A 21984-nucleotide genomic window follows, 5' to 3' on the forward strand; every position below is an offset into this window, starting at 1 on the left:
TTAGTGAACACATAACCCATTCATACTAACGGACTACCTTCAAGTTCTTAAAAAACCCAAAAAATGTTCCTATATGTGTACTGCTCTAAGCTATGTGAGACTTGTATTACAGCACTTATTAAATGTAAATGTATTAGAGATCATTGGAGCTTGGTGAAAAACAATATATTTGAGCATGGTTAAAGGCAAAGATGTAGAATAAATTATGTTTTATTTTGTAGCATCAAAATAGATTCACTTATTATTACTTGCTTGTTGTTGACTTATCATAAAAAGGCTGACCACTGCAACTGTGAACCATTATTTTCCCATTTTGGATCAAATCAAAAGCTACAGAAAATTATATAAGTACTGTAAGTCTGCATACCTACTTCTAAACTATTAAATTTGTATGGTATTGTCTTTTCTCTGTCCAACCCTGCAGCACATTTAGTCATTACAGTTTGTCTTTTACTAAGGACACATTTTGGTTATGTTGTTTATTAAGTTGTTTACTTATTTCAATGTTATTTATATCTTAGGTTTGCACTCTCAATACCTCAATGAAAGTCAGCTCAAGCCATGGGGGATCCTCAGTTCCAGTGGCCAAGTGGAGTGTGCACACAGCACATGCATGGCTGGCATAGCAGAATCTTGCACATACTGTATGTTGTGGCTCTCCTGTTTAAAATTGAAGCAGCAGACCGGATACGGGTGACCAAGACAGTCACTGACGTTCCAGCCTACTGATGATGCCCACTAGTGTGGACAAGGTCCAAACAGAGGTTGGCAACAAGATTGACAGCTAAGAAGACGGAGCTCGACAAGTGCATCAGTGGAGAGAGATGAATGTCAGGGATACAGACTTGTGTTGGCTGAATGAGTCCCAAAGCCCACACTTTCGTACATGTCACCCCTACGTCAGATTTTGCACACTAACAGCAAGGCTGTTTGTCTTTCTGGAATGAGGACTACTCACCATGATTATGCAGACCCTGTTAAGCCACGTGTAGTGCCAAAGTCCCTTGTGCACCTTTGTGACCCAGGAAAGGATGGATGCAAACTATCTGTCCTGCACCAGCACTGTGAGGGCCTCACAAACGTGGTAGCGGTAACACCTCAAGAGCAGGAAGAATAACAGCTTAGAATATCCATGCCATTGTGTCAACCAGTGTTGCCAGACCAGCTATGTCAACTGTGAGGAGGGTGTGCTACCTCAAAAAAACAGCAACCTCAGCTGCCATTACATGGGGGATAGACAAGGCAGACCTATTTCAAACTGACAGCATCCCAGCACGGGAACCTGAAATTGGAGCAATGTGGGTTTATAATAAATCCATCATTTCCTGAGGTTGGTGCATCAGTTGATGGGCTCAATCACTGGACATGTTGTGGGAAAGTCTGTCTGGAAATCGAATGCACATTTAAGTGCTGCAACAACTCCATCCTGTAGGCCTGTGCAGATGACAGCAACTTTTGTCTCCAGCTAACTGATGGGATGTAAAACTTGAATGGGGCACACAAGTTCTACAGCCAAGCACAAACACAGATCTTTGTGACTGGGTCAGAGTTTTGTGACTTTGTGGTGTGGATGCAGAAAGACTGTGTTGTGGTTTGGATTTTACCAGATGTGGACTTCTGGACGACATTTCTTTCAAAGGCACAGGAGTTTTTCCTCAAAGTTTCTCTACCCAAGCTAAACAAGCTTGTGGCTTGTTACTACACCAGATCAGCCTCCACAACACCACATGCTAAGCCTCTAACCGAGTTACAGCCATCTTGCACAAGAAAACCATGAAAACAGGCACTAGAGAACATAAACAAACTGTGGCGCCTTTGCAGAGGGCCTGAAGACCAGGATGACATGGTGACTTGTGACAACAAAAACTATGCAATCCAGTGGTTCCACCTCAGCTGTGTGGGATTCAGTCAGGCACTTTCAGCAAGTGATGCACTTACTGCCTTTTTTACCTCAATTGTCAGTACTTGAAAGTTACACTGCCACTTTACTTCTTTTACATGTTGTATATGCACTACAATGTTACTGTGAACTGTATTTACTTCAGCATATGTTACATAAATAAAAAGATTCAGAATGCAAATACTTTTCCATCATTTATTATGGTAACACGTGGTATGCAACATAAAAATAAGCTGTTGAATATTAAGTTCACATGGTTTGTTATGGTTTACAGTTTCATAACAACACTGGGGCACATATTAGTCAAGGCACAGCACACAGTCACAATCTTGTCAAAATATATTATGTCCTCACCTTCACATGGGAGAACCATGCACACTTTTAAGGTCTCACTTAGTATGGTGAACTTGGTGCGTACACATCCAATCACCCTCTCCATATGAACCCTGAGGTGAGCTATCTGCTGTGTCTCCTCCGCATCTTTTGGATCCAGTTGGCAGCATCCTCTTGTGAATGCAGGGATTTTCACTTCTGCATACATTAGTCTGACACTGTCCCTAATGCCAAATCCGCCAACACTAAGTCTCCAAGCAATAGTTTATGAAGAAGGCCACTGTTCTCAGTCACATCCTTGTCACTGACATGACCTCCCCACCCTTTGGAAATGAAAGAGTTAGCTCCCTGTAGTGTAATTCCAATGAGATACTTTAGAGTGTGCTTGTGTTTGTAGTGGGAAAATATTTGTGCACTAGCTTTCAGACTTGATGCTCTCACAATGTTATATCCCAAGCAGTCCACAATATCCGCAACACGATTGCCAAAAGCGTCCTCAAACTGATGTGGCATGCTGCCTTGAAAGCAATGTCTCTCTGGCCAGTGCACCAAAGGGCTGAGGTATGTAAACCAGCACATTGCACTTATAGTGTCTCTGAACATGGTGGACACAGTCTTTTGATCTATGCAGAAGAGGTGTGCAATGTGCTGGATTTGCAGATTCAGCCTCAGGCGCATCAGAGTTAAGAGGATCATCTGAAAAGGCAAAAGTTTTCGACCTGTCTGTGGTAGACAGGGAAGAAGCTGCGTCAGCACACCCATCACAACAGCAAATATGGAAGCCTAGTGTAGTTCTTGACCTTCACGTCATCATCTTTCAAGAAATGCTCATCCATCTTTTTTTTGGGAGAGCTCATTCTTCAGTATCCTGTTCTCCTCCAACCAGAGGTTAATTTTGGCACGACTGAAGCTACAAAAACTGCATTCCTACTGTTCTACTGCTATATAATAAATAATAATAAAATAAATAAAAAATTGTTTTATTATTCTTTACTGTGACTAGATGGCCCAGACACAAAGACTACAAGAAGCAAATTGAATTTAATCTATATCATATATGCACTCCCATATATATATATATATATATATATATATATATATATATACATACAGTATACTGTATATATGTGTGATGTGAGAACCAGCTTTTGATACTTTGATACTGAGGGACTTGTACTATTACACAAGGTGCAAACATTCACTGATGCTCAAGAAGGCAACACAAAGATGCATATTATACAGTACATTACGTAAATTACTGTTATGTAGATTTTGAAGGGCAGTACTAAATAAAAAAATAATAAAATATTAAAAATATTTGTATAAATTCTTAAAGGGGTGGGAAAAATTACTAGACAAAAGGGGAATGCATTTTGTGCACTCAACTATACAGTATATTTATATTAAAAACCTGATAAATGAGCTATTAGCTGTCTTTCTTTGACTTTCTATCTTGTTTTTGGAAGAACAATATAAATAAAGCAATTCTGTGAACAGCAATTTGGCTCCAAAATGTTTCAGTTAGTATTTTTTGGAACCCTGTCAACCAAGACAACCGATCCACTTCAGTTCCACGCGAACCTCCTGCCCCCTGACTCACCTTTAAACAGTCTAATTACTGAGGAATTCCTCCATTATTTAAGGCTGTTTCACTGACCATATAGGTAAGTTCATTTCAGGTTATAATCTTTGGAAGTAAGAATAACTGTTAACAAAATTGTTACAATTGTGAAATGTAATTTTTATCTTTGAAAAAAAAAAAGGGGAAACATTTCTTTAACAATCGTATGGGTCATTATCAAAATATGGTGACAAAAATGTTCCTTAACTTAAGTAATGAAAAATATTTCAAATAATAAAGAAACCCAATTTAAAAGGCATCATTCTGAAACCAAACCTTTTATTAAATAATATTAAATGGTTTGACTCTATATTGTTTTACACATTTTGTTTAAAAAGTGCATTTAGTGATTTTCTCACCATGTTGAAAAAGTTTGAGAATGGCCAACAGATACTTTATAGGTCATTTTCTGTTTTGTTTTTTTAACATAAACAAAAAGTACCACAGTACTACCTTTTTTTTTTTTTTTTGTGGACATAAACCATGGTAATTTTGTATTTTTTTTTTAAAACATCATGCAAATAACACAGCACGTGAATAAACAGTATGGTAATCATTCAAACCACGGCATTGCCATCGGATACATCACTTTACCATGGTAAAATGTTTTATATTTTTTATAAGGGAAACTGGAGAAAACAAAACACCTACCTGACATTGTATTTGTCTTGCCTGTAACATACAGGTCAAAAGACGAATAAGTTACCACTTTACAGCCAACATTATTTCACATTTCAGGCTTTTTCAAAGATTTTTCGGTTACAAACACAATCCCGCCCATTTGAAGGAGGGAAGATAAAACTACCTTTCATGAGGGATCGTTTCATATCCCATCAAACGGCATAACTTCCTCACTGTGTGCAAATCTTTGCTGTCATTGTTATTCATTTGTCGTGTGGGTACAGTCGAGTTTGTTTGTACTTGCATTTAATCGCTCTTTTAATCTTTTCGTTCTTACCGACCTGTGGTGCTAAAGTTTCTTACCTCACGACCACCTTGGTGGGGGACGTTAGAGGCGTGGTGCACATGCGCAGAGTAGTAGTGCTGGGAGAAAAGGGTTCGCGCTGCTCTATTACATAGGCGCAGTCTAAAGGGAGCAGACAGTTTCCACACAGAATCAAGACTACTGCAAGAAAAAAAGATTCGGAAAACATGCTGTTACATCTTGCAGCAGCCCTTATAAGTAAGTTTTAACGGCATAATAGCAGATTTGGTTTTGTGCAGAGTTGTGCATTTTCTTTCGTTTTGACTTAACTTTAAAATTCTTGTTTATTAATTACTTTTTCATGCTTAAAAAATGAAAAAGCCTATATTAGACTATAAAGTTTATATAATCAGTTTTGACCTATTTTGACCTTTGCCTGCTTGGGGTGGGGGGGGGGGGGGCATCTTATATTAGCCTAAAATATTTTTAGCTGGTTTAATCTGGTCTCCTATGCATGGACAAGCTTGTGCTCAGTTGGTTTAGCTGGTAAGTAAGCTGGTTTCTCAGTCTGACCATCTGAAAAGTTCCCCAAACCCCTCTAAAACAGCCAATAGACCATGGAGGTAGACCAGCAGAAACCATCATGAGCTCCTTTAAATCTCTCTCCCCCAGCAAGGATAAAGCAGGGGTCCCAACCACTTTGTCAGATGAACCCATGAATTATTAATTATTTACTTCAAGTAGCATATCCACTGATGTTTTAAATAATGATAATCTTTCCAAATACAATACATTTGACAGCATCTTTGCATGTCAAATCTCTCTCGCTCTCTCTCTCTCTGTTTTTATTGTTTTTTGTATATCAATTCATTATTATTTTTTTTTAAATTATTATACATTTTAGTTAAATATTTTTCAGCACTGGTATTTCTATCACAATCTCACAAACCCTGTTTGGAAAACCTAATTACAGAACATTGCATCTTATTTAGATAACTTACTCATGTGACACATTGAGGCATATCAGACATAACATACTGTATGCATTTATTGAGTTATGCATATTGTTTTGCATTGTTTATTATATAAAATTGGGTACTGGTATAAAGGCACTTTTTCCACTCATCATGGCCTACATTTTTAGCTTTTCTAAAACCCAAGATTCAAGGACCATGAAAACACAAGAATAAACAAAGGTGAACACCAAGTGTTATGAATTCACATGTATATTAATCTTCCACAAAGGTCTAGGGGCATGGGTTCTTGCACAGGTGCCCGAGCTAAGAGATGTTTGCACAGAGGGGAGCTGTTACCCTGCGACAGGAGATCTGCTCATTGGCAGAGCTCACCAAATTTCGGCCACCTCAACATGTGGACTTCAAAGACCTGAGCCCTTTTGTATCGTCAGTCATTTGCAGGTAAAATATGGGATACATCTCAAAAACCTAGCCTTCACTGTCAAATAAATGCTGATGGTTCACCATTATAAGACTTGCTAAGAAATAGTTACTTACCTGCAATGTGATATCAAATAATTAGAGAGGAATAAGTATTTATTTTTTGTATTTTAAAAAGTTGCACGTGTAAACATTAATAATATGATAATGTCATGACATTGCTTGATAAATGTCCCTCTGAAATGAAAACTGCACCCCTGAGGGCTCTATATTTGGCCTGATAATTACATTGTAATACCACACTTGAGGATTTATGTGTTAAAGTTTTTTTGTTTTTTTCCCAATTGTGGGATAACTTTAAACATCCCCAGGGCTTTTATCTGCCTTTATTGTGGTCTTGTTATTTCATGTGGGTTTTTTCTGAAATATGCGAACTATGTTTGCCTTTAGAGATTTGATTCTGGTCCTACGACCTTCAGATGTCTAGACTATGTCCTTGTAAATGGTCCAATCTGTTTTATGTGTGGCTATTGGAAATGGGTTATGAGGGTCTTCTGAATCTTCAGAAATGCAACCAGGAGGTTTATAGGGGCACTTTGATTCTAATTGATTATCACTCATCAGATAGACTTGACTTGAGAAAGCAAGACATTTGCTTTACAATCTTGTATCAGTTCTTTGATCACTCACACATCTTCATGTCTTTGTCTTTTTCAACCTTTAATCATCTGAAAAAGTCAACCCTTTGCAGTGAAACATTTTGACTTAGAGCTTATGGTATGCAGACAGTCATTAAACATTGTGGCAATGTCATCATCCTTCTTGGTTAGGTCAAATGGTGGTTATAAGGTTGAGAAACATGCTATTTTTAAGATAAGAGCTTAATTTATGAAGCTAGATACATTTTAAAACTACCAACACCATACAAGTCCTAATGTTTAGTCAGATCACTTTCAAAACAGCTACTGCTCCAATAGGTTTTTAATTAAAAGAAAAATGTCACAGAGGAACACACACCAGACACTATACATCTGGAGAGCAAATTAAATCAATGCTCTCTGTAGTCCAGCAAACTTTGAAACCACTGCTTTATGTAAATCAGACCTAGTGGGTGTAATTGCTTCGGTATCTCAGACACCTTTAGTGATTCATTGCATTTGGAGAAATATATAGCATCACAAGAATGCAATTGACATTTTCTGTTTTTCTCACCCCTTCTCTTCTCAGGAAGAGAAGAAATGCTTTATGTGCGATTCCAAGGAGTCCTACAATGAGCAGACGCACCAAATATCCAGCCACGGAATTGAAAATGTTATCACCACTTTTGCCCCAAATCGCCTGAAGACTTGGTGGCAGTCAGAAAATGGTACATTTAGTTTCAATACCAAAATAAAACCAGTAGTACTCATCTTCCTTCATTTCCAGTGCTATTCTCCACTGTACTGTTTTTGGTATTTGTCTATTGTTTAGTCTTGGTCGTAAAAGTTAGTAGTTACTTTACAGTTCTTTTGGAAAATAGGAAGGCTGTGAAACAAGGTCTTATTAGAGGGAACTCTCTCTCCTTAGTTTGTCCGTTAGTTCCCCTATAATCAGACCAATGGTAGGACTTACAACTTTACAAGTTCAAAGCAGTTTCCTTATTGCTGGCCAGTTAAGATGATGACCTGTCTTTAAAATGTGGCATGACAACTTTTTTCCCTTGGGAAAGAGGTTTCCACCTGCCTGCTAGTATAGTATTATGATGGGGTCAAACTTTAGAGTCAGGTACACAAAAAATCATCAATCTACAACAAAAATTATATTGTTTAACTCTAAAAGAGCATATTTTATTTTAGAAACTTGGTCATGTTGGGAATATGACCAACTTAAGCCACTCAAATTTGTGGTGAAACATCTTCAATAGTAGTTGAGCAATATAATTTTTTCAACGGCTGATATCGGTATCTAGACAGCACAGCGCCTGATGTCCTTAATAATACCAATATACATATATGCAATTTAATACAATTTATTTAATGAATGATATGTTCACAAAATTGCTGAAATTAATTGAAAAGACACTTATTTTACTTAACAATTATTAGAAATTAAATAAAATATTCAACAATATGTTTTCATTGGCAAACCTGCTTTTAGACATTAAAACTCCCACAAGGTTGAAGTCTCAACTCTGGTAACTGTATGGCTGTCAGCCAATGCAGATCCTCTCAAAATGACCTAATATAAGACAATTAATTGGCCTGGTCGCTATATTTGTATTTCAAGTAATTTTGTAGTCGAGTACAATAGCCCACCAAAAATTAGTAATTGACTACTCGTAAATTAAAATATAAGAAAAAGTAACTAGTAGGCCTATGACAAGTATGTGAAATTTGGATTTTGCTTTATTTGTTACCAAGAATGGTTTCAAAATAAGATAACTTTAACAACCTATGCTATTATTTTGGGAAAAAATTTAATGAACAATATATATTCATAAAAATGAAATAATAATAATAATTTGCACTCACCCAGAGCTTACACTAAAACCAATACTGATGGCATTAAGGCTGTCACATTTTATATAATTTCACATGTTATTTAGAAAAACAAGTGTTGAAATTTGGCTTTTTATAAAATGCATTCTGCTGGTGTTCAGATTTTGAATGTACATACTGGACTGAAAAGCTTCAAAAAGTTTCTCGTACCACTTCGTATTTTCTTTTCACCATAAAAGCAGATCCTCGTTCGTTGGTTTGCATGACTCCAACAAGAACCGAATACCAACAGTGTAGAATTCATTAATAATCAGAATGTTACAAGTAATGCCATATTTGGATTTGCTTGAAAGTACAGATGCCATGATATCTTCTCTCATCAAAAACCTCAACGATACACATCAACAGTGCCCCCAGTGGACTCAATTGTAGTTACATGATTTGGTAAGAGATTCCAAGGGAAAGTACAGAATAATTCAGCGTTGCCCACAGCAGGTAAATGCGCAAAGGAAAATCAATTTGCAATATTCAAGTGGTGTTTTAAATAGTTGACAAGCTGGTGGAGAATGAGAACATGATTTTTCCATTACTCGTGCACATCCCTACATTAAACCAGTCCAGCTGTAACAACTGAATTCTCCATGACATACTGTATGTTCTTCAATAAGAAGAACTTAGGAAAGGCAAATCCAGAGATTTAATATTTATTGCAGCAGGAGAGTGTGAAATCTAGAGGGACAGGAAACGGCCATGAATGCAACCAGAGAATCCTGTGAATGTATAGTTTGTAGAGCGAGAGTGGGGTGGGAGGACAGGGGAGCAGATACAGCAGCAGCCAACTGGACAGAAAGCCTGTGAATACAGGGGTGGTGACCATACCTAATGAAAGAAATGATAACTATTTATTCTTATAGTTTTATTATTTATGGCCACTGAAAGCACTTTTAAAATCTTATGTGTCTCCTGTCATTATGTTTACATGCAATTTAAAAGTTGAATGATAAAATTTACTCTTAATATCATGCAAAAACTCATCATAGCTCGATTATAATTGCGCATGTAAACGCACTGAACTTTTTTCTGAACTGTAAACGCAATCAAGTCAGAGTTTTCAGTATGAACCTAAACATCAAATTCTTCCAAGACCAAGTTGTCTACATGAATTGAATAGCTATATACTCTTACTCTATTGTACTGTACTGTCAACAATTGTCTCATTTTTGTCTATTGGTATTTCTAACAAGACATTTTTGGAGAAACATATGAGACACTGTTGATACTTATGTAAATTAAAAATATCCGATTGTTCAATTAAGTCTCCTGAGCTATGAAAGAGCAACCTCTATGCAATGCTGTTGTCCTCTGGGTTTCAGTGCATGGGTCAAAATAATGACAATCAAGTTTTTACAATTAAGTCCTGCGAAATGCAGTACTGTGCAAAAGTTTTAGGCACTTGTGAAAAATGTTGCATAGTGAAGATATCTTCAAAAATAATGCCACATTTTTTTTCATTTATCAATTTAACATCATACAAAGTCCAGTAAACATAAAAAAAACCTAGATCAATATATGGTGTGACCACCTTTGCCTTTAAAACAGCACCAATTCTCCTAGATACACCTGGACACAGTTTTCCTTAGTTGTTGGCAGATAGGATGTTCCAAGCTTCTTGGAGAATTTACCTCAGTTCTTCTATCTAATTTGGCTGTCTCAATTCTTTCTGTCTCTTATTGTTAGCCCAGACTGACTCTAGGTTCAGTTGGGGCTCTCTGTGGGGGCAATGCCATCTTTTGCAGGGCTCCCTGTTCTTATATTCTATTTGCAAAATAAATGTATGGGAGCCCCTTCCACCAGGCACCTTTACGCCCTAAAGTGGCGCCTGTTCGCAAATTGGTGTTCTTCCCGGGCTGAAGACCCATAGAGGTGCGCAATTAGGTCAGTGCTTTTATTTTTACAGGAGAGGTTGGAGGGAGGCTGTCCCCTTCCACCCTTCACAAAGGGTTAAAATTTCCTATTGACATACTAAAGCTGAAAATATTAAGACAAATATTTTTGTGAAGGATCTTATATGCCTTTTAAGACTTTTGCACTGTACTGTATAACATTTGCAAAATAAAATATACTTTATTAGATGTCAAAAGACTTTCACTTTGGAATTTGGTCTTGGACAAGAGGTCTGGATGTTTCAAGAAGAGAAATAAATAAAACATTGAAAAGAATTCCTGAACAGGTGAAGAAATACAATTTAAACTTTAATCTCTCTTTATCTCACTCACAGGCTTGGAGAATGTCACAATCCAGCTAAACCTCGAGGCAGAGTTCCACTTCACCCACCTCATCATGACTTTTAAGGTTAGTGGGTGAGGGACACTGTCAGTTTGTGATGTGTGTGGTTGTGTGGAAGGTGTCGCCACAGCCTGAGGTGAGATTTGAGGTCGTTTAGGGAGAATGTGGGAAGGGAAGAGGGGTTGATGTGTATGCCTGGGAGGGGAGGGGAAGTTTTGCTGAGTGTGTGGGAGCCATGGGAGGTCTGGGATAAACCCAGCTGTGTAGTCGACTGAGACGGCTGGAATGCTTCGGATAAGGCATGAATTTCAGCAGGATCTCACAGTAACACATGATCAGCAAGCGAATATTAAACAAAAAAATAGTGGTCATGTGACGCTTGCTACCTTGATTACTGAGAAATAGGAACAAGACTTTCGTCTTTCATCATCTATCTATTCATTGTTTCTTTTTATTCAACCATTAGCGTGTGATTATTAACTTTATAGCAATGTTCAGACCTTCTACATGGCCAAGTTTGGGGTTCTTCTCATACTCCATATTCACAATAGGAAGGAATAAAGGAATATTCTGGTTTCAATACAAGTTAAGCTCAATTGACAGCATTTGTGGCATAATGTTGATTACCACAATAATAATTTTGACCCGTAATTAAACAAAAAGTGCTGTTAAATTTCGACACTTACAATGTAAGTGAATGGGGCCAGTACACAAACTTTAAAATACGAACTATTTCAAAACAATATGTACAAGACATTAATACGTGATTTTAGAGTGATAAAATTACGGGCATTACAGTTTGTACCAGATTATAGGAATTAGCCGTCGGCATTACGTTGTCATGATGATGGAGTTATAATAAGGTTAAACAAATAAGGTTAGTCACCGATTTTATCACACTAGAATAATGGTAACTGGAATAATGTTTACATTGTGTGTCTACACATTTGAAACAGTGTGGAGTTTAATTTTTGTGGATTGGCCCCATTCATTTCCATTGTAAGTGCTTTAATGTAACCATGTAATGAGTAACTGTAATACAAATTTTATTAATTAATTAATTTATTTAAATAAACAAGGGATGAGTGGTAATTGTGTTTTGTGGTATGCAACATTATGATAAAAATGCAGTCCATAAAGCTCAACTTGTATTGAACCTGGAACATTCCTTTAAATGGATATTGTTGTGACTATGAAATGTATTTCTTGCATAAAATGGTTAATTATAACCATTTAACATTATATATAAAAGCCATTATCATTAGCAATACATAATAACAAATTATGACTCCTCAATTTCAACAAAAGCCAAAGTCAACTTTCCTTAGTTTAGTGAAAAATCTCATGATGATGTTAAAATGAGCTGAGGGATGAATCCTATTTGCTAGTACTCTTCCACTTTAAATCATCTGACACACTTATGTTTTCATACAAAAAAAAATGTAATACCAAGGATCAATCCTTGCGATACAGCATCAGTATTGTAAGTATGATTGTTTTAATATAGATCCACCCATCCCTATTCTTGTCTACTCTCTATCCAGACATTCCGTCCTGCTGCCATGGTTATCGAGCGTTCATCAGATTTTGGGAAGACGTGGCAGGTGTACCGTTACTTTGCCTATGACTGTGAGGCATCCTTCCCCTTTGTCTCTCAAGGACCCATGATGAAAGTGGACGATGTTATCTGTGATTCTCGCTACTCCGACATTGAACCCTCTACTGAAGGCGAGGTAAGCATCTGGAAATCTGATGCACTATATTTTAAAATGTATTGTACTGGACTTTCAATTGACTCTTGTTCCTCTTGTTCTGAAGGCCATATTTAGGGTTTTGGATCCAGCCTTCAGGATTGACGATCCGTACAGTGCCCGAATCCAGAGTAAGGACAAGTTGCGCAAAAAAGAAACAACAACTTTGATATTTTTGTCTAAAACGTTTTATAATACATATATGCTTATTTAAGATGTCAAATGGCCCCAATGGCCTAATACTCCAATAAAAAATGTGTGTTCCTAAATTGTAGCATCTTTTTCTATGCGTTCCCCTGCTATAGACATGATGAAGATTACCAATCTGAGGGTGAAGTTCACCAAGCTGCACACTCTGGGAGACAACCTTCTGGACTCCCGTATAGAGATCAAGGAGAAGTATTACTACGCAATCTATGACATGGTGGTGAGAGGAAACTGTTTCTGCTATGGTCACGCATCTGAGTGCGCCCCCATCGATGGAGCTGGAGAGGTGATGGAGGGCATGGTGAGTTTAAGAGCCTGAAATACATGACTAGCAAAACTAGCTTGTTAATAATGTGTTAGATACTGTATGTGCCATTGCTAAGGCTGCACAGTTTCTGCACTTGCAGAATTCCTCACAATTAAGGCCCCCATCACTTACAGCGAAGTGCTTCTTCTTTGTTAGAAGTTTGAAACAGCTGAGCAACGACATACTGTTAGCGAGCATTCAGACACTGGCCAGTGACAGTTTTATATGGAAACTATTATTCAAAGTTTACTTTATATATTGTTTGATATCTGACAGATCCCTTCCCTTAATTTGATATTTATGAATTTGTTGCGTTTTTAAATAATTTGTTTGGCAGTTTAACATTGTGACCTCTTGCTGAGGACAGGTTAAGTTACACGTGCTTCCAAGTATAGAGCATGCATTATTTTAAATTATAATGAAATTATGTAAAAATATAAGTAATAAATGAGTGTACACATTTAGATTTTTATTATTATTAATTTCTTGATTTTTAACATAATGAGGACTTTTTAATGTAGGACGTGTTTTGTCCCTTATCTCAAGAACCATTGAGGAATATTAATATATGAGAGACACTCAAGACTTCATATAGAACATCAACTAATATGACATTAAAATATGTTATCAATGACTTCATACCTTATTCAATGAGGAGAATTCATACAAAATCCGTAAATAAAAGCTGTTTTAACTACTCTAGCGATTTAAAGTAAAATATATGCATTAGTTAATGTGTAATTTGTAATGTTTACCTTTTGCATTTATGGTGCTGATGCACTAACCCACTATACGCTGCCATAATATGCTCCGATAACACTCTGTTATTGTCATTTATCATGCAACAGAAAATTCTGCAATGATGGGTGTATAAAAGAGTGTTAATGGGTAGAATACAGACAAAAGAGTTAATACAGATGATGATAAGAGAGACATTTCTTACTTTGGGTGTGAATGGCTTTCGGCTGCAGACAACACATGAGTGAAGCAACATATCAAACAACAGAGTGAATGGGCACTTTAGAGTAATTGAAAAGATTTGATTCATTTTGTAGACTAATACAAAATAAAAATAAAGACATGTTCTTGGAAAATGATGGTAAATTTGCACCAGCTCATTAATAACTCCGTTATCGTTAATAACACGATGATGTTCATGTTGACTGTTCTTAGCTGGCTGAACATTGTAACCGGAATTAGATGTCGACTTCAAAGTAGGTGGAGCTCAAGGTCACATCTACCGATGTCGTGGCCCAATGGCAATAAGGAGGTGTTTAGTTTTCAGTCAGCACAGAAAATGAGTAAAAACAAAAATACACTGATTTGTTTGGGCTTAGCAATCGCATATGACAAAACACATACTTTATTCAAGAAAGTTTCATGATTTATGTTGTCATTTTGTACTAAACAAAGGGAGAAGAGACAGTATATTTTTGTACAATTTGTTTAATTTATGCAGCTTTTGATGCAGCAGTTAAATGCAGCTGACTTTTTTGTGGCTTTTTAACCACTGATTTAAAGAAAACATTTCACACGCATTTGTCATGGAAAGAAATGGTTTGAACTCACATCACAGTCCACTGCAAACTCGGTCTGGATCTGTTTCACATTAGTATGAAAGAATGCAGACAGCTTCATGGTTTCATTATTTAATTATTTACAGTGTAAATGTTCATGGTGCACAGGAAATGCACGGGTCTTGTTCTCGCGCAACCATATTCAAATACTTTTTATGGTGTGTTTCTTTATGTTTATGAATGTTCTTTTTGTATGAGTGTGTTTTTAAAACAATGAATAAATACAGTAAAGCAACAAGGATCCTGTTTTGTCTGCCGTCTCCTCTGTTTACAATCCGTCTGAACCGAGATCAGTCTCAGTCCATTACAAGTGCACTTACAAAGAAATTACACCTACTGTTGATCTTAATCTCAAGGGCGTAGATTTTTCTTGAACATTGGGGGGTTGCAGCGTGAAGCATTTACATGTTTCCATTAAACATTGATCCCTGGCCCCCAGGTTTGTGGATCGTTCTGAGCAACTGGGTTTTGTCTGGGTTTCCGCTGTGCGATGAGGCTATCTTGTCTGGGTTTTTTTGCAAAACCTTTTCATACTGTGTATAAGTTGAACTAATGTGTGGTGTTTTAGAAAATGCAGCTTTAAAAAAAAAACAAACATATTTATGTACATATGGGGGCTTTAAAAATGTCCTATGTCCAGTTGGTTTTTGGTGCTTTTACACACTCTGTTCTAAATACTACATATTAGATTACAATTATTTTAAGTTGTCTTAAACACTATTATGTCTGCTTTTGCTGTAGGTCCATGGCCATTGTATGTGTAATCATAACACCATAGGTCTAAACTGTGAGCACTGTCAGGACTTTTACCATGACCTGCCATGGAGGCCCGCGGAGGGACGCAACACCAACGCCTGCAAAAGTATGACAAATTCTAACGTTAAATTATTGTAACTCATCAAATAATTGCAAATGATAATTTTATATATTGTTATATATTCTTTATATATTTCTTGTAATAGGGTTGCCACGATGACAAATTTTTGTTTTTGAAACGTTGCCATCTTTGGCACCTCAGTATTGATACTACAGTACATTAGTTCCATTAGGTTTCCAAGTTTACCTTTTTAGTGTGCTTAGAAAACAACATCTTTCATGTTATCTTTAATTACTTTACCCAAATAAAAGTATATTTGCTAGCTGCCAAATATGTTAGTTAGCTGTAAACACACATTAACTTTAACGCTTCACATCACAGTGCCTGAACTGCTGAATTGTGCTAAATATCAGCACATTGTTGGCAGGTATTATGCTAATACAGATAATGAAGCTGGTGAATAAGGCGATAACCGATTAATCGGCTGAAAGTTTTTAAAATCTATTTACTGAATGCTAAAAGAAGTAAAAGTTGTGATATAGTTTCTAAACAATTCTTTCAGAATGTTTTGTTGTATTATTGTTCCTGCACTATAGTTTCCAAACAAACTGGTCATAATTGCTTTTCCTGGTTTCTTTTACAGAATGTAACTGCAACCTTCACTCTGATTCCTGTCATTTCGACATGGCCATGTATCAGGCCTCAGGTAACGTGAGCGGCGGCGTTTGTGACAACTGTCAGCACAACACCATGGGCCACCAGTGCGAGCAGTGCAAGCCGTTCTTCTACCAGCATCCAGAAAGGGACATCCGCAACCCCAACATCTGCGATCGTATGTACCCCCTCTCATTTCCTCTGCCTTTCATTACCTCTACACATTTTCCCTTCCATTTCCTTCAGACGGCCGCTTCTCCTCTACCTGTTTAGTCCAGTTTGTGACGCAAGTCTGCTCCAGTTGTTCTTTTGTTCATCTCAGATTAGAGTGGTGGAAACACTTGGGCTTTGAAGTGGTCTGTCACCCCACAGCTAAGCCCACCCTCCCTCAAAACAAACGTGTATAAGGTTTCACACTTGCCTTTTGTTGTGGTGGCTGAGGTTTGTTCATTCCAGTCTTTTGACGCAGCAAAGCAGAAATGCAGTTTGTGAATTCCAATGCAAACTATGTAGTCAGTCCTAAACATTGTATTTACTTGTCTGTTTTGATACCTAAAGACAGCTTATGTACAAAGTATATTTAGACACTTAAAAACAACTTAAGCACTTAAAAATTAGTGATTTTCAGACATGCCCTTGATTTAATATTTTTTCTTTATGCAATGACATTCATACATTTTTAAATGTGACTCGAGTGTCAACATTTTTTGGGGCCTCTTTATCTTCTGATGTTTAGATCTTAATCTTCTGACATGCTTTTCTGTCAAGATCATATTATGTAATGCACAAGTTATTAGGTGGACAGTAAAATAGCGTAACAATTTGTACTGTTCTGTGTATTCGTTTTTCAGCTGTCTACTATTCCTCCTACTCGTTTTAAGTCTGCTGTGCCTGGATTTGTCTTTACAGCTTGTAACTGTGATCCATTGGGCTCTCTCAATGGAGGAATTTGTGATGCGCTGACAGATGTGTCTCTCGGGCTTATCGCGGGTCAGTGTCATTGTAAGCCCAATGTGGAGGGTGAGCGCTGCAACCAGTGCAAACAGGGTCACTATGGACTTAGCGACGATCCCCTGGGATGCCAGCGTAAGTCTAGATTCCTTTAACAACAAAGCAAGATTTTAAATGCTGTGGAGACTTAATCTGAATTTTTCAACAATTCATGTGAAAGTAGTTCTGAAGAATCTCTAATAAAATATTTTTATTTTTGTTTTATTCTTACTTAGCATGTACTTGCAACACTTTGGGGACTGTTCCGGGTGGCAGCCCATGTGATACAGATTCAGGAAACTGCTACTGTAAGCGTTTGGTCACTGGACGGAATTGTGACCAGTGCCTGGTGGGTGTTCTTCATTAATTAAATCATTTCTTCACACATTTATACTGTAAATTTGCAATTACTGCTTTTTACGGGATAACATTTTCATTTTATAGTGGTAACATGATGCTATAATGTCCTACAAAGGCTAAATGCAGTCACAACACGAACCCTAAAACTGACAACAATGGCTTAAAAAGGTTTTTGACTATCCTTCTAAATGTAGTGTACATATGTACATGGGTTGTAAATGACTTAGCATATCTGAGCCAAATCTGTCTGTCAAAGGACAGATCATAAGTCATGTTTCCATATGAGTTCATGATTTAATTTATCCATAAAATCTGAATATTGCAGAAACAGTTTGCAAATAAAGCACCGTTTCCATCCCATGTGATTAAGAGAACAAAATGTATATTCATTTATAGGGAAATTGCCACAAAATAGTGGCCGCAATGGCCACTGGCTCTTTTATTAAATGTAATGAATTACTTAGGGTTTAGAGCATGCAGACAAAACACGCTTATGAACTTCATGTTTGCTGGCGTTCAGGGGCAGATGCCTTATATCTGGGAGCAAAAGCATGTAGTAGTAAAGCTAATCACTTTGATGAAAAGATTTTTGTCCGGCATTGCAGAATAACCCGAGCAACATTTCAGATGCTATGCAATATATTCTCTGATTGAATTATATATTCACATGTCTTGATGAGGCAAAGTCACATGACTTTTCTGATGCACATCTATATTCCAATATAAATTCTATAGCAACATATTTGGAAAATGTATATTTGGTAAATTTCCATCATAGTTTATTTGCTTGCAAAATTATCCATCTCAAATGAGCTTCTATGTTTTTTATGCAACTTTTTGAGATTTTATTTGCATTTTAAGTATTTCCATCCAGCATTTCTTTAAGCAATATTCGAAAATTCACATAAAAATATGCTGATGGATACCAAATTATAGTTTAAGAGGCCGATTTCAGTCATAAATGAATTTAAATACAATGTAATTACTTAACTTAATAAACTGTTCTTTGAAGGACAGTATATATATTTAAAAATCATACAAATGTTTTTTATTCAATTGCTAAGTGTGATCTGGCACAAAAAATGTTGGGTTGATTTCTGGTCTTTTTTAGCTTTTTGCCAAAATATGATCTCATGACTTAAAGAACAGCTGTTTTTGCTTCTTGGGAGGTCTGTCATAAACATTGTGTTGTTCAAAGAGTGTTTTGACAAGTATCTCTCTCTCTCTCTCAGCCTCAGCACTGGGGTCTCAGTAATGACATGAATGGCTGCAGACCATGTGACTGTGATCATGGTGGTGCACTCAACAATAAGTGAGTAAAACGACTCATTTCTAAGTTCAGATTTCTGCCTGATTCACTCAATCAACTACAGTTTTCATCATCACTATTAACCTTACAATTACAAAAAACAAATTATTTGATCAAACCCTTAACCTATAGTACATTTTGGCAAGTAACTTGTTCTGTACATTTGTGAACATTTGTACTTTTCAATGCGATCTGACTTAAACTGGAATATTCTGGTTCAATACAAGTTAAGCTAAAATTTAAGCTACTTTACAACTCAAATAATAGTTTTAACAGAATAATTAATGTAAGTGCTTTAATAAAATTATAAGCTTCACATTTCTGCCTTTAAACCCTCTAAAAATTGGCCCCATTCAGTTACATTGTAAGTGCCTCACTGTAACCACTCATAACACTTTAGCAACCACCTTGCAATGCCCTAGCAACCCCATAGCGATGTAATAAAAAACCACTGAGCAGACTTAAGAAACCAAATAGCAATGCCCCTGCAACCACCCATAGCATCATGTTTGCAACTTTTTGCAGGGGCAAGCACCACCCACACTTTCTTCAGAAAATATCGAGATTTCCCTAATACTGCACTTTCCTCTAGGTGTCATTAATGTGGTAACAAGAAACATCTGTTTCATTATTTCAATGCTTCTTACCAGCATTATTTCAACAAGCTATGATACAACTTTTTCTCCACCTATTAAAAAACAGCTGGTAAGAAGCCTCAGAAAACAATGAAAGGATGTTTCTTAATCCTAGAATAAGTGTTTGCCTAGACAAGCTATATCGTCCAAAAAGAACCCTATTCACATGCTTTAAAAGGCAGCCTTTAACTACAGTCAAACAAACTTTTGGGTGCCATTTCTCACAAGATTTGGATGTGTCAGCTTTGAGTATTGCCTCATGAGCTATTTTCTCCCAGATCTTTCAGAAGAACACTCTAAATCTCATGATTGTTCTCCTCCCAGTTGTTCTCCTGAAACTGGCCAGTGTGAGTGTCGTGAGCACATGTTTGGCAGACGCTGCGACCAGGTAGAGTCTGGTTTTTACTTCATTGCTCTGGACCACTACACTTATGAAGCAGAAGATGCCAAGTTTGGGCCTGTAAGTCTCCTTAGAGTTTTTGTCAGTGTTTTCATTTGTTCTGAGTCCTCAAGCATTAGAATAGTTGATCCAAACACTTCTCTCTTTGTCTCTGTAGGGTGTGACGGTTGTCCCGAGAACCCACCCTCAGGACAGATCTCCTACTTGGACTGGTATTGGTTTTGTGAACGTTCCTGAAGGTGCTTACCTTGAATTCAGCATCGACAACATCCCCTACTCGATGGATTATGACATAATCATTCGCTACGAACCTCAGGTGACTTTTTCCACTTTTGTGTTATATTAACTCAATTTTATAGCCTTTATAAAGACTTTTGTAATGTCTACCTGAAACAGGAATGGGTCATGATGTTTTTTACGTTTTGTTATTTTTAGGGGTGGTGCAGAAATTAGTGTGCTGTGCTTTTACATGTTAAAACCCACTCTGAAAAGTCTCATCTTTAAATTCATCCCCTATAAAGCATTGCCGCTATAACCATACACGTTCCAGATGGAGGTCCTTGCCGTTGCGTCACATCGCTCAGTTTTTTTGATATTCTACCATGAGTGTTGCTCTTAAAAGACAGCTTGTCAAGTTCAATTTAGCCCAAGTCTTGAGACACTGTTTGTCTAGCTGTTTTTAAATGCAATAATGTGTATTTTGTAAATGTCCTCTTAAGAAACATGTCCAAATGGGGTCAAGTGAATCCAAAACCAGCCTAATTACACAGGGCTTTCTCTAGACTTTCAGACAACCCACCGAGTGGTTGATTTTGATCATATGTAGTTTTGCACTTCCCTAAACTAAAGGCAACTAACAAAAGCCAACTGTATTGAATTGTGCTAAGATTAACCATACCTTTACATGACATCATTATATTACATCATCTGTAGATCTTTTGTAATGTTTGTGTGTAGTTGCCAGAACAGTGGGAGGAAGTGTTGATGACTGTCATCAGACCTCATGTCATTACCGCTGACAGCCGCTGTGCCAACACAATGCCTGATGATGACAACCAGATGGTGTCTTTGCATCCTGGATCCAGGTACAGACTTTCATTCTCAAAACTGACATTATAGCTCTGTTCCAAAACCTGGTGCGCTGACTGCCTAGGCAGCACTTAAGGCATAATAGGCACATTCCAGATGCAAAGGCTATTTCAAAAGATTGTACTAAGAACTATCTTAAAAGGATAGTTCACCAAAAAAATGAAAATTCCCTCATCATTTTCTCACCCCATGCCATTCCAGAAGTGTATGACTTTCTTTCTTCTGCAGAACACTAATTAGGATTTTTAGAAGAATATTTAAGCATTTTAGGTCCATATAATGCAAGTAAATAGGTGCAAGTGAACGACTCCAGTGTTTTAATCCGTAGAAGTGATATGATAGGTGTTTGAGAAACAGATCAATATTTAAGCCCTTTTCTGCTAGAAATTCTTCTCACTGCCCAAGAAGAAAAGAATGTGAAAGTTAAAGTGAAGATTGACTGTGCAGGGAGGAGAATTTATAGTAAAGAAATGACATAAATATTCATCTGTTTCTTTCCCACACCTATCATATCACTTCTGAAGACATTGAGTCGTATGGATTACTTTTATGCTGATTTGTGTGATTTTTGGAGCTTCGACATTTTGGCACCCATTGACTTTCATTATATGGACCAAAAGAGCTGAGAAATTATTCATTTAAAAATCTTCATTTAAGGTCAGCAGATGAAAGAAAGTCATGCACATCTGGGATGACATGAGGGAGAGAAAATGATGAGAGAATTAACATTTTTGGGTTAAATATTCCTTTAAAATACCACATTTTAACCAATTTCTAAGGAATCTCAAGTATCCTCAGAAAAGAGAATCCCAAAAAGAGTCAATAGAAATATATTTTATTTGATTAAAAAACAGAAAACATTGCTAAAATAGTAATGTTTTTTTATTTAAATAAAAATGGCTTATTTAACCCATAATTATGTAAGCTATTTTTTTATTATGATTAGAGT

At 36.9% G+C, this 21984-nt stretch overlaps 1 protein-coding gene across 1 annotated transcript in view; it reads left to right on the forward strand.

Moving 5' to 3' along the window:
• Positions 1 to 4945: 4945 nt before the first annotated feature.
• Positions 4946 to 21984, forward strand: part of lamb1a (laminin, beta 1a) — a 42863-nt gene continuing 25824 nt past the window's right edge. The window contains exons 1-15 of the mRNA XM_052123024.1: positions 4946 to 5037; positions 6025 to 6197; positions 7404 to 7542; positions 10932 to 11005; positions 12484 to 12672; positions 12758 to 12821; positions 12996 to 13198; positions 15523 to 15643; positions 16242 to 16430; positions 17162 to 17338; positions 17479 to 17591; positions 18835 to 18914; positions 19871 to 20006; positions 20104 to 20262; positions 20904 to 21031. Of these exons, the coding sequence (XP_051978984.1) occupies positions 5007 to 5037; positions 6025 to 6197; positions 7404 to 7542; positions 10932 to 11005; positions 12484 to 12672; positions 12758 to 12821; positions 12996 to 13198; positions 15523 to 15643; positions 16242 to 16430; positions 17162 to 17338; positions 17479 to 17591; positions 18835 to 18914; positions 19871 to 20006; positions 20104 to 20262; positions 20904 to 21031 (1976 nt within the window). The 5' untranslated portion in view covers positions 4946 to 5006. The remainder of the gene's footprint in view (positions 5038 to 6024; positions 6198 to 7403; positions 7543 to 10931; positions 11006 to 12483; positions 12673 to 12757; positions 12822 to 12995; positions 13199 to 15522; positions 15644 to 16241; positions 16431 to 17161; positions 17339 to 17478; positions 17592 to 18834; positions 18915 to 19870; positions 20007 to 20103; positions 20263 to 20903; positions 21032 to 21984) is intronic.

Source organism: Xyrauchen texanus, chromosome 49 (assembly GCF_025860055.1).
Source record: "Xyrauchen texanus isolate HMW12.3.18 chromosome 49, RBS_HiC_50CHRs, whole genome shotgun sequence".
NCBI lineage: Eukaryota > Metazoa > Chordata > Actinopteri > Cypriniformes > Catostomidae > Xyrauchen > Xyrauchen texanus.